Below are 23,160 nucleotides of genomic sequence, written 5' to 3' on the forward strand. Positions count from 1 at the left end.
TAATAGTAATTTTAATTTATTTTAATAATCTCATAATTATATATATATATATATATATTGTTTCTCTCAACCCACTTCTCTATGTTTCCCTCTCACATTCTTCATGTTTTTTTTTTACTCACAAGCTTTCATATTTTTAATAAATCCACAATTACAGTTTATCTTTTTTTGGTCTTGCACCGTACTTTATATTTAGTTCTTCTCACAAACTTCTTTCTTTCTGCTCATCTTATACTACGTTTATATTTTTTCATAATCCCAAACTATGATTCTTTTCTATATACTTACAGGGACTGTCCGACAACTACTAGTGATATTAAAAATAGAACGCACTGCCTCCATCTTAAATTTGAATACAACTTTGAAGGTGCAACGACAATAATGTCCTTGACTATGTTAAGCCACCGTTCAGATTTAAGTTAACAAACCAATGACTTATATTTAATTTGATCTAAACATATAGTCCAAATTGAATTTTATTTTTCTATGCAAATATATTTATTTTACAAAAAATACTAATTAAATATTTATAAATAAAAATAATATTTTTGAAATTATCAAATGGTCCAATTTCTATATAATCAATTATCCAGATTTATATATAATGAACGGTCCAGATTTAGAGAGATTATTTTATATATAAAGTATATATGATATTAAATATTATATATAAAAAAATAGAGAAAAATTCATAAGTTTAAACTTGTTCATAAAGCTCGAACCATAAATTTGCTGTCTATGCAATTCCAAGAAGAAGATTTATTTGGTGGGCCCATATAGTAGTTGAGTTTGAGGGATGATTTGAATTTAACAATGCCCTCAGCATAGGCTTTCATAGCTCCACTCCAAAGCTTTATTAAATTTCTCTGTACCTGAAAATGACTGATTAGAAGATTTGCTATGTATGTGTCTTATTTTATGTGAGTATTTATTTTATTTTATATGAATTTTTATAATGTATTTATTATTTTTAATTATATTTAAATTGATGTATTTCTTAATTTAGGAACAGGTTTATATAATTATGTACACAATTACTACTTAAAAGAAAAAGGAAAAGCTCTTCTATGATTCCAGCTAATTTGGCCTTCCTCCAACAACTACAACAAAAACCCCTCACAAAATTGAAGTTATAACAGAAATTTAATGATAAAATAACATAGCAAATTGTAGCAGATGAGGTCTAGTTTAGTTGGCGAAATTGAGGCCTCATGATCTTAGAGGTTACGGTTTCGAACCCTGTCTTATGACGTGGAATGTTGTGTATACTGAATAGTTTGCGTGTTGTTTCTAATGTAATATAGTAGGTATAGGTCATTAGGAATGATTTTGTAATCAATTTATTTCAATTAATAATAGTTACTAATTCAGAAAATTTGTTGGTAACTGGAAACGTTAGGTATGTTTGTTTTTAGTTTGTTGCTACCTGACTTGGCACAAAATCGGAATACGTAAATTAAACTTAGACACTAAATCAAACCTTCTGAGTTGATGGAGAATTCCATGTACGAAAATGAAGTTGCTAAAACAACATCACTAATGATGCGATCAGACAACGACTAATAAACCAATAGCAACTTTTATGAAGTTGACATAACACCAACTAAATTAATTGGAGAAATGTAAAGATAAATGATTGGTAATGTAGTGTCAAAATTGATGTGGGTGAACTCAATTGGCTTGCTTATGTTATGCCTCTGACTTCACCCTGCTTTTCTTTTTTATTTGAATTACCTTTTCATTTTATTTTAAAGAACTAATAATTGCAGCAATCTGGTAAAAAATTGTTTATTAAACAAAAAATTGCTGGACATATTCACAACGCAAATCTGGTAAGAAAGTTGAGTCAATTACATTCTTTTGGAGCCTTATGTACATACATCTCCCTTCCTGCCCACTATTCAATAAAATTTGGGAGCAAGGAGAATGAGAATGCAGGTTATTTTCTGATTTTTTGTGTGTTTAAGGACATTGTAATGCTCTTCAGGACTGCCAGAAAACGTTGGGCTCACTGCTGTATAATGTCTTATCCTGAATCTCAAGATTAGCGACATGGCAATCGATCAGCCGTGCTTGGAGAATTTTACAGAAGATAAGTCCACAAGGCAGCATCCACCAACCATTTTCATCCCTGCACCAATTGTCCGAAACCCCATCAAGTTTCACGCTACAGAAGGTTGACATGGCTATTGACGAAAAACGTAAAATGTTCTTACATGCTAAAGTTCCAGGATTGGAAGGTTGCATGTTTTTCGCTTGATGAAGAATGGGTCTTGAAATGAACAAGTCCACATATGAAGGCGACAACCTGCTCAGCGTAATCAGGAAAACAAATAAATGCTAAAATTTCATAATTCAAGAGTGACTTTGAGGCCCCATAGCCCCATTAAAATCACACGAGACAGTTAAAACTGAGGAAGAATCTGAAAATGGATGGCAAAGCACAGAAAGAGAACCCATTTTGTCATAACATGAAGGCTTAACTTTTCAACAGATATAATACATTATTTTACTTTTATTTTTTATTTTTGGGTGTTTTGGTTGAGATCAATTACACATCCACTTCAGGCTCCTCCCCGCTCACTCACTAACAGTTAATCTTCACCTCAAGGTCACATTATACCATCAGTACCAGAATTGTTACTCCTAATTGACCAGTCTATACATACACCGAGAAGCATTGCTTAACTTTCGTCTAAATGTATTAGAAAGCTGTCATATCTATTCCTTATCATTTATTAACTTAAATAGGCGAGAAGCAGGCAATTCTGCAAAAAAGAAAAGCCGCACAAAACTTATATTTTGGACATAAAGAAGAATTACCATATACCAGTCATATAAGAAGGCACCAAAAGACTAGTTCCATTTCATTGGTCTATTCCATATACATAATTTCATAAAAAATATGAAGTAGAGGATGCAAGACAATTGTTCTTATGAGTAAGTCATACAAGATATTTACTCATAGCAATAAAAAGTTCTGCTTCCCACTGTCAGTTTGCCATTGGCCTCACTAAATAATGGAAATATAATCCGAGTTTCACAAGATATGTACCTTATTGAATGTTTGGGAGTGCCTTATTCTCCCTGTACAAGCAGTACAACTCACTGGCACTTGGTATGCTACACAACTATGCCCAATGTAAAAGGAACAATGGTACTGAGAGAAGAAAGAGTTCTCTTTCCTTTCATTTCCACCAACTTTTTATTTTATTTTTCGTGAACTCTGAGGCACACATGTAAACCCCTCCTCCTGGACTAAAATTGCTTTAAATGCAAGTTGTTCTTTCCTTTCATATTCTATTAAAAAAGCTGAGAGGAAAAGTAATCCAAGTGTTGAGATTTAGGGAGATTCTACCTGACAAACTTAGGCAGACTTGATAAGTGCTCCAGTGGCTTGTTATAATTTGTACACTTCCTACAAGTGGTGGCTAACCAGGTACAAATAACTTAATGTAGTATCTATGAGGGTCAACTAAAGCAAAAACAAGAAAAGAAACATTGCAGAATTCTTGGTTAATTGCAACTTAAGAGCTCATTTTTGTTATGATAGTATATAAGAACCTAAAATTTTGGGTATTTCTCCTAAATGCTTTCGTAAAAGAAATTAACTTAGAAGTTTATGAGTAAAAACCTTTATATACAGGAGAAAACAAAGAGCATCCAGAATTTCTACTTACAACATTAATCACTGAGATTATGTTCCACAAAGCATATACACGTGCAAGTCCAGCTGATCGCCTAGGTCCATGACTAAATAATGCATTGATCCCAGCTGGAAATGGGAGAAGTATGCCAAGAGGAGGAATAAACAAAACCAAGAAGACATCCAGCAACGATATGGAATAAAGCTGAAGCATAAGAAGCAAAACTAAGCTAAAATCTCCCAGGAGAAGTATTGAGATGATTAAACCAACAAGATCCTGCAATACCCAAAACGGCAAGAGAGAAGGAAAAGAATCTCAGTGTCAACGTATGCGTACTTTGATTAACAACAAATTACATTCAGTGCAGTAGACTACAATCAAATTTACCTGATGGCAAACTGGCTTTATGTTACGAATTATGTAGTAGATAGGATAACAAAATGTTAATCTGTCGTCAAGTTTTTGTAGGTTCTTAGCATGTAAAACTTCTCCAGGTATCCTCTTCTGCATCATTCCATGTTCACTGACTCTAACAAGATCTAAAGCTTTTTTCCAGCGACTAGCAGGCAAACTGCACGTTACACCCAGAAAAGACGCAGAATAGAGAGAGAGAGAGAGAGAGAGAGAGAGAGAGAGAGAGAAAGTGGGGCAAAGTCATCAATTAGCAGTATCTGATGATCTTTAAGGAACACAAGAAAGTAACTTTACCGTGGCTGCTTCTGATGTAATAAGGACCTGTCTGGTGCTTGACCGGATGAGCGGGAACTTTCATCCTCTATGGCACACACCACAAGTCCAAATTGGCAATATCCACTAGCTGAAGGTTGAAAGCGCGTCAAATCAACACGTACACCATGAGCACGTAATATTCTGTTTGCATGTGTCTCAAGCCAGCGGATAACTGGATTAAAAGTTGTTCGTAGATGTCCACGACGGGCTAAACGTAGTTGCGCATTAAGACCAGCCACTAGTCGATACCAAATGGTTGGGGGGATGGACTGCAATTGGAAATAAAGGAACACTAGATGGGACCTCCATGGAGCAGTACAAGCTGATATAGATTACAAGTTAAACTTATAACAAGTAGTATCTTAATGAGTCGACAGCCAAACCTGACTCATTAGGCTGGTTAGAATGTTATCACTGTGAAGAGAGAAGGGAACCATGTAAGATCCATCTCCTCCAAACACTAAAGACATTGGAAATCTTTGATGAAGCCGAGGAGGAAGGTCATCCCTCTTCTCATCGCCGCCCAGGAAGAAATCCACATAAGCTAGCATTAAATCAGAAGTTGCAGCAACCTGTGGTATGAACAGAATCATTGGAGTAATTGGGATAAAATGTAAACCAATATTCCAAGTAGAAGCTGTGGAGTCATGTACAAGCAATCTTTTTCTAGTGAATTCCAAGGATGAAATATTGTACGAAAGCCCGAATCACCAGAACATTACATGGCACTAAAATCAACTTGATAATACAATCTAGGAAAATTGGGCTTGGTAACACAAGACGCTGCAGTCTATTGCTTATACAGCAAGTTACTTGATTCATAAAACGAAGCTTTATGTTTCCTGAAGGCCATCATGTATCATTTAGGCATGCAAAGGAAACATGTGCAAGTAAATACCAACACATTAGTGGTTTTTGCATTCATGTATGTTCTTTGGCAAACTTTATACCGGCAGGTAGTGCAGTTAAATTTATTTTTTATTCTGGGATTTACTAAACTGAATGACAAGATGAGATTATGTTGTCTTTGAAGTACTATTAATCACGGGCAAACTAATTATTTCCATGCTTCAATTGAGCTAATCAAATCAATTCTTGCACCTCAAGAAATTAATTCTGTTACTTGTCCATGTTTGCCAATTAGATGTAAGTTGACCTCTCTCCTAGTGGTATGCATAGAGGAGCTCCCAAAGAACCAAGAGAGGAACAATCTTACAAGAAAACTAGAAAGAGATTGTGGAAGGTATTCTCACAATTTCACAACTTACTAGAGAGAGATTAAAGAAGGTCTCAATCAAGTTTTCTCATTTCTTTACTTTCAAGTAGACAGAGATTGAGAAAGGACTCAACTACATTCTAAATAAGCAAGAATGCCTAGTTATATTTCCCAGGTCCAATCCATGGCCAAACTTATACCACACCATACCTTCAGCCCTTCGTAGAGAGCTCGTGAACGGCAAGAGCGCAAGCAAGCATGATCATATTCTGAACGGACGTATTCACGTAGGTGCTGTACTTTTTCCTTCCGACGCCACTGCAGCCAAGACCATGCAACTGGATAGGCAATAACACAGAGGATGCCATATACAGATCCTTCCCACCACTCGTAAGAAGCTAATGCATTTATCTCATCAACAAATATGTTGAATGCATCCTCATATCTATCACCAAAACAAGGTAACAAGGTGCATCAATATGTGTCTAATCTCCATACTGAGGAGGTCAATCATGACATCTTAGGCTCCAGTGAATTAATCGATATACCAATAATTGTCATCCACTCTTGTTGACAAGTATTCGAATTCTTTATGAAAAATGGAAATTCATCATAGTTAACAAATGAATGTTAAATATCGAATTAATAATAGAGATCATACACTATATCTTTCACTTCTTTTGGAGGGGAATGAGGGAGATGCCAAGGCTCACTGAAAGTATTAGCCCCCAGAAAGTACATGCGATGGACGTGGGTTTCCGATTCTTCAGTTCTGTTAGTTTCCAAAACCTAAACCAAAAAGGAATGGTCTCGTAAAGAAAATAAGCCAATTTTTGTATATTGACATTGACAAAAGAAGCAGCATAAATCGAGAACCTCATTTAGCGACTCTAGAAAAGGAAATGAGCGATCAATTGTGGAGGCACGCTGGTTTGGCACTAGACCTGGCAATTCATCTCCACCAGCAAATTTCATCCTGGCAACACTAAGAACAAGTGCCAAAAGGATGAGGAAACTTAATAGTATGAAACCAAATAACCATGGCCCTCCAAAAGTGTATATCAGTTCTTCAAGGGCAGTATAACAATGAGGCATATGATATCTGTCAGATATACACTTGTATGGACATGGTGCTTCCGTGACGCCTCCTGTAAAGTAAACGATCATTAAGGGTAAGAAAGATTCCACAAAAGAGTAAATAAGTGCAATTGTATGTGACGCGATCTTGGGAGGATTCCAAAGACATTGATAACATTACAGATAATTAAGAAATCAGTTATTCTTCAAATTTTATGGTAGGTGTATGACTAGATAGAAAGTGGGTTCTAGAAAGCTGGCAAACTAAAACAAAACTTCTAAGTACCTCGAACAGCAACATATATAGCGCGACGGGGAAGCTCATTAGCCAGGCAATCACGACAAAGGGCTCTATTAGACCCGTATGAGAAGATGATGACATTTTTAGATCATATCAGAATGAATCACCCCTGTCGGGAACACGAAGAGGTCATGAAAATATAGAAGAATGACCGACCATAAAACAGAATTAAGATGCAACGATTTACATAAAATTACATACTGCACCAATCATGTAATCATTTATGCAAGTCACTTCAGAAGAGTAAGCTTAATTCTGATTATTTTGGTCTCTTCACAGAAAATTCTAATTTTATTCTGCAACTTGCATAAATAATTAGTGTCTCCTAATTGCTAATTTCAAGAGTAAGTTTAGGTAAAAATAGTTGTGAAGTGAATAAACTCTTAACTTACCTAGATTTCTACTTCACCTGAAAATGAAGACTAGTGGTATGCCTATGAACTCCTAAAAGGACATAAGATAACATTTGAGCACATAATACATACATATATATCAAAACTGCAAGTAAAAGTTGGTTTATGAACCATATAGCAGGAATACCTGTGACCCCTAATTGATAAGAAGTATTTGACTATAAAGTCCCATCAAACAAGAAAATGAACACACTGAAGCATATACAGCAGTTACCTCACAAAATATTCCATAGAGACCCTTTGGACAGGCTTTTCCGCTCAGAGTACCATTCTCACCTTGTCGCCCAAGATCTCTACCAATCCCTCCTCTGCAATTCCATCATCAGAAGCAGAGTGTGAGAAGTTAAAGAGCATGAAAAAATGTACTGAACATGGGAATTTATTCGGCACAATGCTAAAAAGGTAACTCAAAAGTCCTCAACTGTTTTGCAAATGATATTATCTAGAATACTGTATGTCTGTTGTACACAGCCAAGAACTACCACGGGATTGTCTCCCAAGTGTCGGTTTATATCATTTTCCTTCCACTTCTATGATATTCTAAGTTTGTGTCCTTCTTTCTTGGGTGAAACCATCTCTGTAGGTTCAAGTAAGATCTATGCTTTTTCCTTAGGCACCCTGCTACTATTTTGGCACGACCGCGTGAACTGTTTTCAGGTTGATAAATTAGGAAATTATGCGTGGGTTATATCCATTTCATTTTTGGTCCTAGGGCCGCACCCTGATTCCGTGACTGGTATTTTTCCCTGCTTCAGATATGCTTTTATTTTCTATTCCAAATTTAATGCCTTTTGTCCTTTGGGACCTGCTCATTTCAGTCAACCTAGTTGTTAACATTTCAGAGAACGTTCGTAAATGTAGGTCGTGAGGCTGTGTCTTATTACATCTCTATCTCTAATTTTACTATTATAAAAGCAAGAAAAAGAATATCTTTACATTTTGTATGTCCATATAATAATTTCATTCTAAATTGTATTCCTGTCAGTTAATATTATTATTTTAAATGTTAATTTCATATTATTTGTAATACTTCGAAGTATTGAAATTAAATTTATTTTGTGATAAAATTTTAATATTTCATAGAATTGTATAAGGTTTCCTATAGAATGACTAAATTCCTAATAACTAATTTGGATGCATGCATATGCATTTATTTAAAAAAATATAAATATACTTAATAACATAACTATAAAAAAATTACATTTTGCTAGGGATATTATCTAGCATAAAATCATAATTTCATCATATTGAAAGAATTCATCACAAGCATCTCACACATAAGCCTTCACATTATGCGCAATTTGAGATAATGTGACAAAATTTGATTTCTTCACATATATATTTGTGAAAAAACTAATTTCCTTTCAAATAAATGGTGTAAGTGATGATTATATCCTGGTATAAAATATTTTCCTTTCTCATAATAAAGTTTTTCCTCGCCAAAATGAAAATATGCTATTAAATGTGACCAAAATTGTAACAAAACATGACCATAATTTTCTCACATAGAATTATCCAAAATTAATTTTTAAAAAAAAATTCAAAAGTTGAATGTAACTCAAAAGTTTTTTTAAAAATATATAATTTTTAAATTTTAGATATGACTTGAAATATTCATATTACTTTAAATGAAAATACTTAAATAAGTGAAAATATATATAGTTCGCTTTTCAAAACTTTTTCCCCCTCTCATGGATCATGTAAAAAAAATAACATATGACACTTAATTCAAAAAACTATGAAAACTTACTTCAATGAGAGCTTGAATCGAAATGTTTAAACTTACTTGGTGGAAAACTAATGCATTTGTTTCCTATTCTCCTTGTTTTCTTAGGTTCTGTTCTATGCATTACTTAAGGCACTCACATAATAAGTATGTAATAATATTATATTTATAGTAAATACCAAAATAATAAAGCAAATTGTTAACAACAAAACGAGTATAAAATAAAATGTGAGAATTAACACAACACAATTTCCAAAAATTTGACAAGATTTAAACTTATATTGTTGATAATCACTCATATTTGGATTTTGTGTATAAGTGAAGATGCTGAACATTGTTATGAATTTGAAAATTTACTTCAACATTAAATTGAAAATAACAAGTTTAACAAGTTTTATGATGCGAATTGCCAAAAATAGATAATTGATTCATGATATAAACAAATATAATTGTGCTGCATGGATATTAACTTTTTAAGTATTAGATGTATAAAGTATAAATATAATGTATAAGTTCTATTATATTTTGATTTAATAAGACGTATTATTTGATCAAAGATGTACTAATAGATAAAATTTAATTATTCATGAACTTAAAATTAATCATGAAAGAATTATAATAGTGGACATCTAGCTAGCTAGGTTAGATAAGAGAATTTAAAAATTAAATATTATCTTCATAAATTCAAAAAACATCATAATATGACTACACGCATATTATTCTCCTCAGACCATTAAAAACTCATAACCTTAATTGACTTATTACTAATTTATTGCAGATTAAATAAATATTTTTATGATCAGATTACCTTTATACATCTTCATAAGTTAATGCATGTGAGGAAGTATATCTTTACCGTCGTAAGGGTAACTTAATGAGATAAAATTTGTTTGACAGTAATAAGTCAATCGACGCTACATATCAAATTTCAATTTTTTTATTAATATCAATAAATTCAGTGAATTTGACTAATAGAGGGACCATATTTGTTAGACGGAAGCAAACTTCATGGTACTAGATATAATTTTTCAAGCCACAAGGGCTTTACGTATAATTACACCAAACGTTAGGGGAGTGGAGTGTAATTATCCCAAATATTAATATTCTTTTGTAGCAATTAGAAAGATATATAACCTAAACAAACGTAAAATTTATTAGTGGAAAACTTAGCTACTAAAGAAAAATTGACAAGCAAGGTCAACAAATTATTCTAAGAAGGATATATGTCAAACAAATTTAAATAAATATAGTACTTCTACATATGTATATGTAATATATCCATGTACATAAATATATGAAGTAATGCTGGAAAAATCCAAAGTACAACCCTTGATATTGAAAAATTAAAATAAGTATAAATGTGTTGAGTACATAAATTTTAGACCTTAACTATGATTATAGTTCTACTGAATATATGTGAATTATGTATCAGAAGAATAAAAGTATTCCTATAGAATATATATGAAAAATATATTAATCTAAGAAACTAAAAGTGTTTGCAATACCAGTGAAATTTTATTGCAATTAATTCATATTTTCTGTCAAAATAATTAAAATACTTTTGAAATGTATTTAACACTAATAGTGTCATTAATTCATAGTTTTGGTCAAAGTAATAAAAATAAATTCAAATTGTGTTTAACATTAATAATGATGAACTTAAAAAATTTTAAAAATTATTTGCAGCACGTGCAACGTGCGTTCATATTACTAATAATATGTGTGCGTATAACGTATTATCCAAATATCATCCAGTCATTATCATAATATAAAAATAACATAGAAAATAAAGATACTTGAAGAAAATAGACATGGGATCTAAGGTATAAACTGTCTCCATAAAATAAAACCAAACATGACCTTCTTCATTTTCACCCATTCCCAACCAAGAGCACAAATCGAACATGCTTACAGTCCAAAATTCATTTCCTAATACCCATTTTGCCCAAAATTCTCCCAAAAAAACCAAAGAGACCCTGAGTCTCAAAGTCATCAAGTCATCATGAGTGGGACTATATCTTTTAACACTATAATAGAACAGGTAACTGAGTTTTTTAAATTGATGGTTGCTTGTTACTTGAAAATCTTTGGAGGTCCATTTACCCATTTCTAGGCGCTCCTATACCACTTAGGACCTGTGATAATGCTTCAATGCATTATATCATATTCTTAGCTGCGAAAGCTCCTTATAGATGACCTTTTAAGTTGCAACACATTCTAGGACTTAAACTTCGACACAAGAAATATACTTGTATTACCAAATGCTAAGTGGTCTATAGGCAAACAAACCTGACACTGATAGTTCCTTTAACAATGGCCATTGGCATGTATTCATCTCCAACAGGAATGTCTGACCAATGGAAGTGAATCCTTCCACCACCTCCACCACCGCAGTTAGGGCTTCCATGTCCTCCAGAGGTCGAGATGGTAGCAGTATCAGAGAGGATAAAATTATGGATAAACAGAAGAATAGTTCCTCCAGATCCACCCCCTGGACCTACATCTGAAACAACCCCACCATCCTTCCCTCCAACATATTTTCCATAACTTTCTCCATCAGCTTTAATATCACCATGTGCAACTAATTTCAACAAAGAGTGCTCTAGTGAACCCATCACTGTTTGAGGAAACAATTCAAAATACATTAGTAAGCAAGCTAGCAGAAACTGCGGATTAAAATCTTTCCGGAGGTTAATGAATGAGGAACAAGAAAAGAAATGGTGACTGTCAAGTTTTATTCATAAAATGAATGACCTCCAACTCAAACATTAAAGTCATAATCTTCCCAATCTTTAGACAATAAGGAGCATCCCTGAACTTCTAACGACAGACATGCAATTCCATGTGATCAGGCTGCCGAGTAACAATCAGCAGTATGTTGTAAATAAGTGTTTTTATGCTAATTGAATGATGCATGTCAACAGATGAAAACATGCATGACTGAAGAAGAGAGTAAAAAATAAGTTATTGGAAACACAAGTACAAAATCATGATCCACCAAAACAAAATGGAGAATAATGCTACATAAAAAGAATTAAGGGTTTTGGCAAAAACTGTAAAAGTCAACTGCTACCTGTAATAAGGCAAGACAAGACTCATAAAAATGGTAGTTCAAAAATAAATTCTTGCAAATGAACCTCAAGTTGCCCTTCATGATCAAGCAAACTGAGAAGACTGCTACTTTGTTGTAAAGAATCAAGAGTTTTGGCCAAAATTTTCCAAAGCATATAACAGGTATCTTACCTTTCGTAATGGAACAAGAGTGAAGCCATGAATTCTAACTTGTATCAAATACATTCAGACAGTTGTGAATTCACATGAATAATTGAAAAGAGACAATGGAAAGACACACAACATTTACTCCCTTCTCATCCTAAAACATTACAAAAAAGAGCACTCAATAAACTGGCACATGCTAAACGCATTGTTTTGAGGGCTTACCAATAACACCACCACCAGCAGTTGCACCAGACAGACTCTCGTTCCCACTTCCACTGCCAAGTTCACAAGGCAACTCAGCATCCCCATATGCAATACCACCACTGATATAAGTTCCCCCATAATACGCATCCCCTCCTCTACCACCATGTCCAGCACCACTACTGAGACCATTAGGCAGACGTGCCCCATGACCCAACCCACCTGTGCAGCCTGTATCCTTCCAAGTTAAAATTTCAGATCTTGGACAGTGCTTATAATGATTTGCAAAATTGGAAGCACCAAGATGGTGAGGAAATTATGAAATAAATTTGGCAGGAAAACAAACTAAATAGATTTTAGAAAGTTTGATACAAATGCAAATGAACTGGAAGTCATAGCATTCATTCACCACTTCGAGGAACAACCTCATTTGTTGTCAAGGGATAAATAGAAGCATCTAGTAGATGAAAATAACGTACCCAGTCCTGATGCACTTATTACACCAGAAGACTCCACAACCACAGTTCTGACCAAATGAAAATGGACAACAGAACCTTCTATGGAGCCTTCAACAATAATGTCCTCAACTCGACATATCTGCAAAACAAAAGTAGCTTAACCCAACAATAAAGGGGCAAATGTGACACAGGAGTAAAGAACACACACTACTATGACCAATATTAAGAACTTCTAACCAAAGAAACTCCTCAGAGTGTTGAATCTGAGTATTGGAACACCTGGAGAGTGAAGGACAATGATGCATTCACATTGCAGTCCTCTGGTGGATGAAGCAGTTCAACAGGGCAATACTTCTGCTTGCAATAGAGTCTTGGAGCCCTACATCGTCAAATCCATTATAATTAAGTGTATGAGTACAAGTTGATCAAGCGTACAGTATTTAAGCACTTACATGGCATTATCACTCGCATTTTCTAAGGGACCTCGCAAAACTGATCCAGGACCAACCTTCATGAGAAAAGCAGTAATAAACATGAGTTGGTAAAGGTTGTAACCACACTCTATTGAAGACGGTGGATTACCAACAGTTATTCAAAAGCATCTATAATCATCTTAAGTATGACAAAAACTCAATTCATTAATTTGATTTCACAATTAGAAAATAATTAATTTCTGCTAATAAGGGACTTCACAAAGAATGTTCGAGTTCATTATGAAAGCCATCCCATCTAAAGGCTCGGTTATAAGAGAGAAGGGGCATTTAATATGTAATGGCTCAACTGCAGGTCAAAGTATTTTGCCTAGGTCAGGCGCTTGATGTTTTCACAAATGGGCGGCAGAGAGACTTGAACTCCACGTCCTCCTCTCTCCACACTCCAATAATACAAAAGCCTGAGCTTGTGAGCGAGGACAAAAGTCCACTTTCAACCTCTTTGACAATACAAATAAGATGACGAGACATGGTAGGATAAACTAGTTCCATATTTGGTTTGAACCAAGATCTTTTGGGTAATCTACACCCTTTTATCAAACAACAGCAGAGAATATGCTTGACGATGCCTTGCACTAATATGTGATGCAATTAAAATCCGAGTGGGGTTCAGTGGAATGATGCTCAACTCTTTCGTAAAGTGGCCTTATGTATTCAGAATAGTGTATAAAAGTACTTTTCAGTTCCAGGAAAACACGAGATCTGAGGAAGTTGTTTGTACTCTCATAGCATAAGTTTTTTCATCAAAGACCATTTTTATGTAACAAAAAGAATAACATTTTCTTCAGAATCAAACAGTTAGAATTGATGTTTACAGATGTGTATTTAATAGCTGGACCAAGAATTGAATCAGATCAAACAAGAGAACCAACCCCCAAAAGAAAACATGTTCAGGTTAAAACAGCAAGCAATATTCTTTAATGAACAACATGAGTTTAAGAGTTCTGTCCACATTTTTGCATAATCACCACCATTGTCAGATGTTTAAAGTGAGTGGCTTTTGAGTAAAATTTAATGTAAATGCTCTAGCCTATCCTCAAAAATGCTACATAAGAGTAGTAGAAACACCGTGGAAACTATTATATAGATATTGACCAGGCAGATTTTCAGTTTCTTATATGATGTTTGGCTGACAGGGATTGTGGGAAAAACTGTTGATGGAAATATCAAATGAAGCCCAATCGTCTGGCATCTCAGAGGGAAAGCATGTGTTAAAAGAAGTGAGGAGCTTTACACTGATGGCATAAAATAAAGACAAAACCAAATGCTGAGCTTCAATAATATCGCCTGGCCCTGACAAGTTCAATGACCCTTGTCCATGAAGCCCCAAATTGGCAGTTGAATGTATCATTGATGATCCCTGGGAGACATTAGTATCAAATAATAAGTCATAGCAAAAATGACCAATCTTATGAAATAAAGACAGTTGATATAGAACAATTACCTTAAGAACTACTAAATTGCTGGCTTCAAGCAAAGAAGTAGCGACAATTGCATCACTATCACCAGCTATAAGCATTTTGGAATTCAACATCAGGTGGATTTTGACAGACATTCGCAACGCCCCATAGACCTAAAAGTAATTCCATGATGATCATGCCACTAAACTGAAAAAGAAGTGACATTAACAAGTATAATAAGTCCATCTCATCAGCAGCGGGCAACACTAAAAGCTTAACTAGAAGTTCATCTGTTGTTCTATAAAGGACTTGATAAGAAGCTCCTGTACAAAATAACTCGGACTGCACCTTCCCTGCTTTGGTAAGATGAGACAAAAGACAGAGTGCATGCTGGTTCCTAGACCCAGGCATCAATGGCCCAAGAAGATCACACAATTTTTAAGTAAAAATAATTGTTTGAATGCTATTCTACATAGAATTGATGTACTAGTGCCATAGTTGTAAGGACCCCAAAATTTTACTAGATACACAAGCCTATCATTTTATTTTGTTTTACTTTCTCTAACCTCTGTAAAGCGCTCACAGTAGCAACAGCAGGCAGGTATTGGAGTCTAGGCCTATGATATCGAAGCGTTATTGTCATATGCCAGTAACTAGACTGGTCATTACTGTTCAGTCTTTTACAGAACAATGTGAGTAATGGTAGTTTGAAAGAAGGCGTTCCTGAGGACATGAGCAAATTTTCAGACTCATGCAGACCCTTCACTGGTATCAGGCCCCTTTTTAGGCAGTAAAAAATCCTGTCATCCACAAAATGGCAATCGTAGTATCACAATATGAATCTTCCCTTCATATGATCCACCCAGGGAGTAGATTTGCTCAATTTTCATTTATGCACAATATCTCATGAATCGAATTTGACAATCGTACCTATTTGGAATGAATTCTCAAGCATTTTCATTCCAAATACTCGATCTGCCCCATGCCCTAGAAGCACTCTTATTGCTTTATCTCCTGCATGTCCTAAGAGAGCATAACGTAAAGGAAGAAGCCTAGAATGGTTGGCAAAAGTATCCTTACATTTTATCTCATTACAGTCTCATTAGTACTTTAAATGCCTTCCTCCTCAAGGTCTAGATCATGGATCTAGCAAGATCCTTAGAATTGTCATCAAATGTATGATGAGCTCTTTCTCACAGATATACAATCTCCCAGGTCCATGTCATGTGAAACACTAAAGGTCCAAGTGGGAAAAGTTCGCCTTATTCTCATGAAAAAGATCCTGAAATTCAGCAGAAGCGTGTCCAAGATAACCCGTGACCATGACCCACGGGTTATCAGAAATCCGATTGACATCCAATTTACAGAATCGCAGTGAGTCTAACCCATGACCCATGGGTTATGAGATGTGTGGTGGTAGGAGAGCCCCCAACTTAGCTGCTGATTTAAAATGTTATGTGGAGCCACCTTATTTCCTTGTAATTATTTGAGAAGTTTGGTGGGAATAGTATTAAGAAGGAAAGAAAAAGAGTTTGATGGTATGAGGATTCTTTTCCTCATACGGAAGGAGAAACAACTTTTTGCTAGAGGCAATTCTGAAAATCATGCTCAAGCGCAAAGAGAAGACGACGAGACAAGTGGAGAAATTGATCTGGCGCTAGAGCGACAGCCGTTCAAGCCCGACTTTCTATTCCATGAGTTTTTCTGAATTTTCTTCCCTGTGTTCAACTTAGTTAAAATGAACTTACTTTTTGCTAAGGCTTTTGGGAAGACAATGTTTTAATTATTTTACCAGATTAATCTACAGCTTTGTTTTCGAATTTCCACGAGTTATTGTGCTTATTATTATAATTTGAGAGTTTATGATGTGAATTGAATAATATGTAGACATATATAGACACGATTCATCTAGTTGCATAGGTTTTTAATAGATATGCATTATTATAAGGAGGAATCCACTAATTCCTAGATAGTATTAGGTTGGTATAGCCCCGAAAAGTATATTGGATTAACTTGGGAAGAACCTCAATATCTGAAAACACTTGTTTGTTAGATTAATTGCTTGTTAGATTAATCTGTTAGTTCTGCATTCATTAGATCAATTAGGTGGATTCATAGCCTTAGCATCTCATTCACTCTTGAAATCTTCTCCAACGCATTTGTTCGCTTATTCTTTTCACTTGCTAGTAATATATAGACATTTTGCCAATCAGTAATACCCATGCACCCACCTAAGGAATTGCATCAAACCTGGAGACCAGAGTATGAGTATCTTAAGCGTGACCTTAGAGTTACATCCACCTATCCTTTCTTTGCACATAAATGAAGGTGCCTAGTTCTCTCAGCTAGGCTTAGTACTTGAGTTTCCTTGTCACATGTTGGTAACTTTTAAGAACGCAAATTAAGAGTGTGTTACATACACCCATCATCCAATAACAGAAGTCAGAACATTAAAGGGGGCACAGTATCTTCTATAAAAGATCTCATGGCTTAAGCATTCAAACACCAAACAGAAATAAAGAAAACTAGAGTACCCAATTTGACTTGACTTCAAAACAGTTTGGCTGGGATTTGATTATAGGCATGGGTGTAACTGGATGGCATGTGAATTATCTGAATTAGAACTTCAGACACTCAACAGAAAGGTGTCTTCATACAAAACTCCAAAACTAGTCCATAGTATTGTAAATATACTTGAAGTAATGCACCAATAAATTTTGTAATTGAAAATTGATAAATATGAGTACATAGTGGTAGCTCGTAATAACTGACATGCAATATCTACCAAGCAGAGGTGTTTCCTATAAGTTGTTCCCTTTCCTGTCAGATAAAGCTTACTAATCTTTTTAGCAAATAAAGATAATAAAAAGATATACTGATACTTTTATGAGGTGGTGAAAATTCTCTTCCATTTACAAGGATCCAACATGAGGATGGTATTGTGCCACTGTCATGTCAATGAGGAGGTATTAATCTGATTTCTTGAGCAACTTAAGCCCAGAACTAAATTGGCATACATGAGAAGGAAGTTGAGAGGTGAGGCAATCAAAAACAGTATGTTAAGCTATAACTCCAACTCCCTTCCCTCCACCAGAAATAGAAAACAACATATAAGAGAAGAAAAACAAAAAGTAGTACCAAGCATGCAAAGAGAAGAGAATAAGATCAAGATATATAACCTCCCTGCTCCCCAATAACTAAAATATATGAACAAGGCAAACAAAAATGATAGGAACTTGCCTTTACTATCGAGTCACTCATTAGAAGTTCTTCAGCCATCAGTTCAAACTCCGACAAAGCATAATGTACGAGCCCAAAGCTCAGAACTGCTCCACACGATAAACTAAGTTGTCCTCTAACCTATCATTAAGGTACATATAAGAGTTAAACATGAACATATGTCTGGATGATCAGATATGGAATACTTCTATACAAGATCAGAAACTAAGAATACATAATATTAGTTATGCAAGTCAACACAAGACATAATCAGCTGTATCCAAGATAAATAATGAAAGACAAAAAGAATTAGAAGTAACCTTGCAGACCATCAGATGGCTACCACAAATTGCAAAAGAATTGTCCAGATGCAGTTGAAATGTTTAGGCTGTGACTTTCAAGATTTTTAGACACTAACATAAATTCTAAAAAATGAAAGCACACACAGTTGTGAATATAGATTGAGAGGATCAAAAATTAACAAGAAGAAACAGAATTAGGAGAAACTGCAAAGCAGCAAGAAAGACAATAAACCTTAGAGCTCAAAGAGAATCACATTGTAATGACGTTTTAAATTCCTTTAATACAAGAATCCAATGGAAAAAGCATCAATTTTTTTCAGATTCCTTGCAACCAAACTCTGCTTCTATCTTATACCTGGCTTAATATATCAAGACAGGACTTCTGAAATTATTATAACAGTTAAACAGCTTTAAAATGTATTTCAAACAATGTTGTGAAGTGCAAAGTTGACAAGGCTAGTGTCTCCAATACGCATTGAGGCACAAGTGATCCAGAAAGATACATTGACTGCAAGACAAAATTTTGTCTCAAGGATTGAGGTGATAACTCAGATACAAAAGATAGTATTTGCACATCACATTGTGATTACCCAATTACATGCTAACAGTGAATTGAGATGTTGCATTATGTTTATGACTAAGGTAATTCATGTATTCAAAATATTTATTTTATCTCTGTAAGTACAACAGGAACTGAATTAGCTCCTCTGATAGAACATAGCTGAAAAATTTTAGTGCATCATAGAATTCACATCCCAAAAGTGCATCTCTTGGTATCCTTCTGAATAATTCATAACTATCATGTTTTCTTATATTTAGTGAACAAATTTCTGAAGTCATTTTGTCTCTGGCTCTCAAAGTAAAGAAAACAAAACTCAAAGCACTGGTGCCTGAAACTTAGCTCTCGTACTAACACCTTTGCTTTTCAGAAAGACAGTTACTGCCACATATATCAATTAAGAAAACATACAAACATGAAAACCAGGAATTACTTAGAAAAAATATGTTGGGGACTGAGATTGTTTACTTAATGACCTGAACACGACTCCATAATAAAGGAACAATAGCTTTAGCACGATTCTGAATGTAAACATTTGTCCAGAGTGGCTGATTCGGAAATTGTAAAAGAAGTGTATCAGTATCCGTTGACAAATTTTGATTGTTGATGATAAGTCTTCGAGGAACAGCATCAAATAATGTTCCAGCAGCACCTGCATTCATGGGACAGCCAAAGCTGCTTCCTCCTGTCACAATTTGGACAAAAGTTTAGCCATAGGGTTACTGGCACATAGAACCACTAAATACTGGAAGGAAGCAAAATTATAACAAAATAATGATATATTCGAGTTCCTAAAGACACTTAAAGCACCTCAGAATGCATGCCAAGCAAAAACCCATACCCAAGTAAATCATAGATTATGAAGGCAAATGCCTGACATATGTGCCTGAAAGAAAGGGGAAGATAAATATACAGCAGTAGGAAAATTGTTCTTTTACAAAAAATCTCCAGTGGAAAGACAAGGTAAAGGTGTATCATATGGGAGCATCTTAGGTGCAAAGGCAACAGAGATGCCTAATTGTGTAATCTCTAAAAGGTGCTGTCCTTCAACCCAACAACAAGATGAGGTGGCTAAAAAAAAAAACTTGCACCCTCTTGATATTTTCCAGACCCTTTTATTATAGTCGTCTGTGCCTTCTTGATTCTGGTCTGAAGCTCTCTCCACAGTTGCTTACCACATTATCAAATTACCCTCTCCTGCTTTAAACCATATCTCTCCATTCACTCCGTTATTTGGTCATGCACCACATTATTTCAATCTTAGTACCTTTGGTTGTATATTATGTTCATCTTCCCGCACATCAATGCACAAAACTAATGTTGCAATCAGTTAAATGTGCTTTTATAGGATATTCTTTAAACCAGAAAGGTTTTCTTTGCTACGATATGATCCAGATCTACGTCGTATTCGAATATCTAGAAATGTGATCTTTCTAGAAAATCAAAATTCTATTCCTCCACTTACCAAGATCATATTTTTCTCTGTTCTATATTACCCTTGCTTACCAACTCTCCTGCATATTCTTCATCTCCAAAACCTCTCTTGGTATATCAGCGACACAACTCGACCATTAAAAATCAGCCTACCACGACAAAAAGCCCCTCAAGTTGATTTCCTCACTGTTGATCATGTTTCAGCAACTGTACTTGCCACCTGCATACTAGGTACCTAGATTTATAGGCCCCCAACCAAGTATGGGTTTCCAACTCCTGTATCCTCATAGCCACTCTATCCTCTATTTCCATTCCCTCATCTTATAAACAGGCAATGGAGCATGAGCGTTGGAGGCGAGCTATTTAACCAAACTTCTTACACCTGAAGACAACCAGACCTGGGATGTTGCAACACTTTCCCCATCTGTGAAACCTCTTGGCAGTAAGTTTGTTTTTTTATATCAAGCTTAGCTCCAATGGATCTATATGAGTTCCACAAGACTCAGTTGGTGGTGTTGGGAACAGACAAGAGAATGGCCTCAAGTACGATGAGACCATCGCACCAGTAACCAAGATGACCACTGCGCACACCACATTAGTCCTTGCTGCATCTCAGTCATGGCCTTTGCTTCAAATGGATGTCAAAAACACATTCTTGCACAGTGATCTCAAGGAAGAAGTTTACATCCTTTTTATGGTTTGATGCAAGCACTGAGAGTATGGTTTGAAAAGTTTTGTTCACCCCTCATTAGCCTTTCATTTACTTTACAGCAAATATAGTTTATCTCTTTTCTACAATAGACATCTAAAGTCATAGTTATTCTCCTTGGTTATGTGGATAATATCATTGCTGGTTCCCAGACAGAGACCATTATTCAGATTCAGAAGTTGTTACATTCAGCACACCTACTTCTTGGGGTTATAGACGCATCATAGATCTCAAGGTATCTTCTTGAATCAGCACAAGTATATTAAGATCTGGTCCAATTAGCTGGACTCACTGGTAAAAATTGCTGATACCCCAATGGAAATTAATGTGAAACATCAACGAGATGAAGGCTAGCTTCTCAAAGATCCTACTTTATATAGGAAGCTAGTTGATAGTCTTATCTATCTAATTATTACCGTACAGGATAACTCTTATTTCGTCCATACCATTAGCAAATTCATGCAATCTCCTTGGCATCTTCATGTGTCAGCAGCTTGATGCATCACTTGGTAAATTCTTGGCACACCAAACAATGGCCTATTCTACCCTACTGGTTCTTCGCTTCAGCTACAAGCCTATAGTATGCTGATTGGGCTGGCTACCTGGACACTAGGAAATTTACTATTAGATGGTGTATGTTTCTTGGTGGTGCTCACATCTCATGGAAATACAAAAAGCAAAACTATGTATGTACGTCGTCTACTGAGGCGGAATAACGTGCCATGTCCGCCGCATGTTCCGAGGTCCTTTGGCTATGTGGTATCCTTATGGACTTGGTTTTTCACAAGCTCAATCAACTCCAAGACATGCTGAAAACATTAGTGTCATCCCAATTACTGCCAAACCTGTTATAAAGAAGCCAATGACAACCAGTTTATCACCCTCCCACATATTCCCACCAATCTACAAATTGCAGATATCTTAACTAAATCCATGACAAGCCAGTGCCAAAATATCCTTATTGTCAAATTGATGCTTGTAGATTTACCAGCATCAAATTGAAGGTGGATGTCAATAGAATCAGCTGGTCACTTAAGACAACATATTGCATGCCTAGTACAGCTCCATTTATAGCTAGATCTCTAGCAAATTTCACGCCTTGAACAGCTCCATTTGCAGCAGATTTCAAGCCTAACTCTTTATCTATATTTCATGTATATTGTATTCTGTAGGATATGCTAGTGGTAGCTATCTTTAGTTCTATAGGCTAATAATAAGCGTGTATTCCTGATATATAATGAGATTTCCTACTTGTAGAACATACTTTTCTGCTCAAAATATTCGAAAATTTTTCCAAAGAATTGATCCCTAACTTCCTTTGCTGATCGTTTTCCCAAAGATATTTTGTATGATTGGCAGATTTACTTAAAAGTATCCGCCACTTAGGAAACCAGCTTAAATTCCAATCTCCTTCTAATGGTGATCTGAGATCCACTTTAAGCACGATAGTTACACAGCATAAATATTTTTCTTTTCTATACTAATGCTCAAGTTATGAGTAAAAATTACTAGTGTTAAACTTCATTTTGTAACAGGTCTCACCATGTACCAGGAATATGGGATCATCATGCCTGCTAAAAACATTGACAGAAACTCTTCCACCACCTCCCCCAGCAAATCCATTACCTCCAGAAGCACATATTTTGCCACTTCCTGTCCTGCACGTCACAGAAGAAGTCAGTCACAATATGATTGTGGCCATGAAACAAGATGGAAAAGAAACGACAAGATAACCTGAAAAGCTCACTAATAAACTACCATATGATTAGTCTAAAAAGCAGAACTCCCACATAAAACAAGTAAGAGATAAACTTGGATGTTCAATACAGCAAGGTCATGCTCTATTATTAAGTTCTATTTGCCAGCATTTGGTAATTCCTTAGAATATCCTGGTTGAATGGCCGGCAATGAATTTTCCGTAAAATAGACTCCATACAAGAACTGAGAAATTAAGTGAAATTTTTAAATGGGATGATTAGAAAAGCTTTCCCTGAGTCTTGGTCTAATTAAAGGTAGACCGCCTCAAGTTTCCAGAATTACATCGACCTCACCTAACATC

At 35.3% G+C, this 23,160-nt stretch overlaps 1 protein-coding gene across 1 annotated transcript in view; it reads right to left on the reverse strand.

The window, feature by feature from the left end:
• The window catches only part of LOC105173575, a 24,455-nt gene continuing 3,066 nt past the window's right edge, over nucleotides 1,772-23,160 (reverse strand). The window contains 21 exon segments of the mRNA XM_011095365.2: nucleotides 1,772-2,131; nucleotides 2,217-2,308; nucleotides 3,681-3,923; nucleotides 4,035-4,218; nucleotides 4,356-4,645; nucleotides 4,760-4,948; nucleotides 5,803-6,037; nucleotides 6,254-6,381; nucleotides 6,469-6,740; nucleotides 6,956-7,079; nucleotides 7,589-7,691; nucleotides 11,399-11,726; nucleotides 12,551-12,760; nucleotides 13,009-13,126; nucleotides 13,267-13,366; nucleotides 13,440-13,495; nucleotides 14,713-14,838; nucleotides 14,923-15,051; nucleotides 18,119-18,238; nucleotides 19,435-19,643; nucleotides 22,644-22,759. Coding sequence (XP_011093667.1) covers nucleotides 1,984-2,131; nucleotides 2,217-2,308; nucleotides 3,681-3,923; nucleotides 4,035-4,218; nucleotides 4,356-4,645; nucleotides 4,760-4,948; nucleotides 5,803-6,037; nucleotides 6,254-6,381; nucleotides 6,469-6,740; nucleotides 6,956-7,079; nucleotides 7,589-7,691; nucleotides 11,399-11,726; nucleotides 12,551-12,760; nucleotides 13,009-13,126; nucleotides 13,267-13,366; nucleotides 13,440-13,495; nucleotides 14,713-14,838; nucleotides 14,923-15,051; nucleotides 18,119-18,238; nucleotides 19,435-19,643; nucleotides 22,644-22,759 — 3,520 coding nt within the window. The 3' untranslated portion in view covers nucleotides 1,772-1,983.

The sequence above is a fragment of the Sesamum indicum genome, linkage group LG11, assembly GCF_000512975.1.
Source record: "Sesamum indicum cultivar Zhongzhi No. 13 linkage group LG11, S_indicum_v1.0, whole genome shotgun sequence".
NCBI classification, from domain to species: Eukaryota; Viridiplantae; Streptophyta; class Magnoliopsida; order Lamiales; family Pedaliaceae; genus Sesamum; species Sesamum indicum.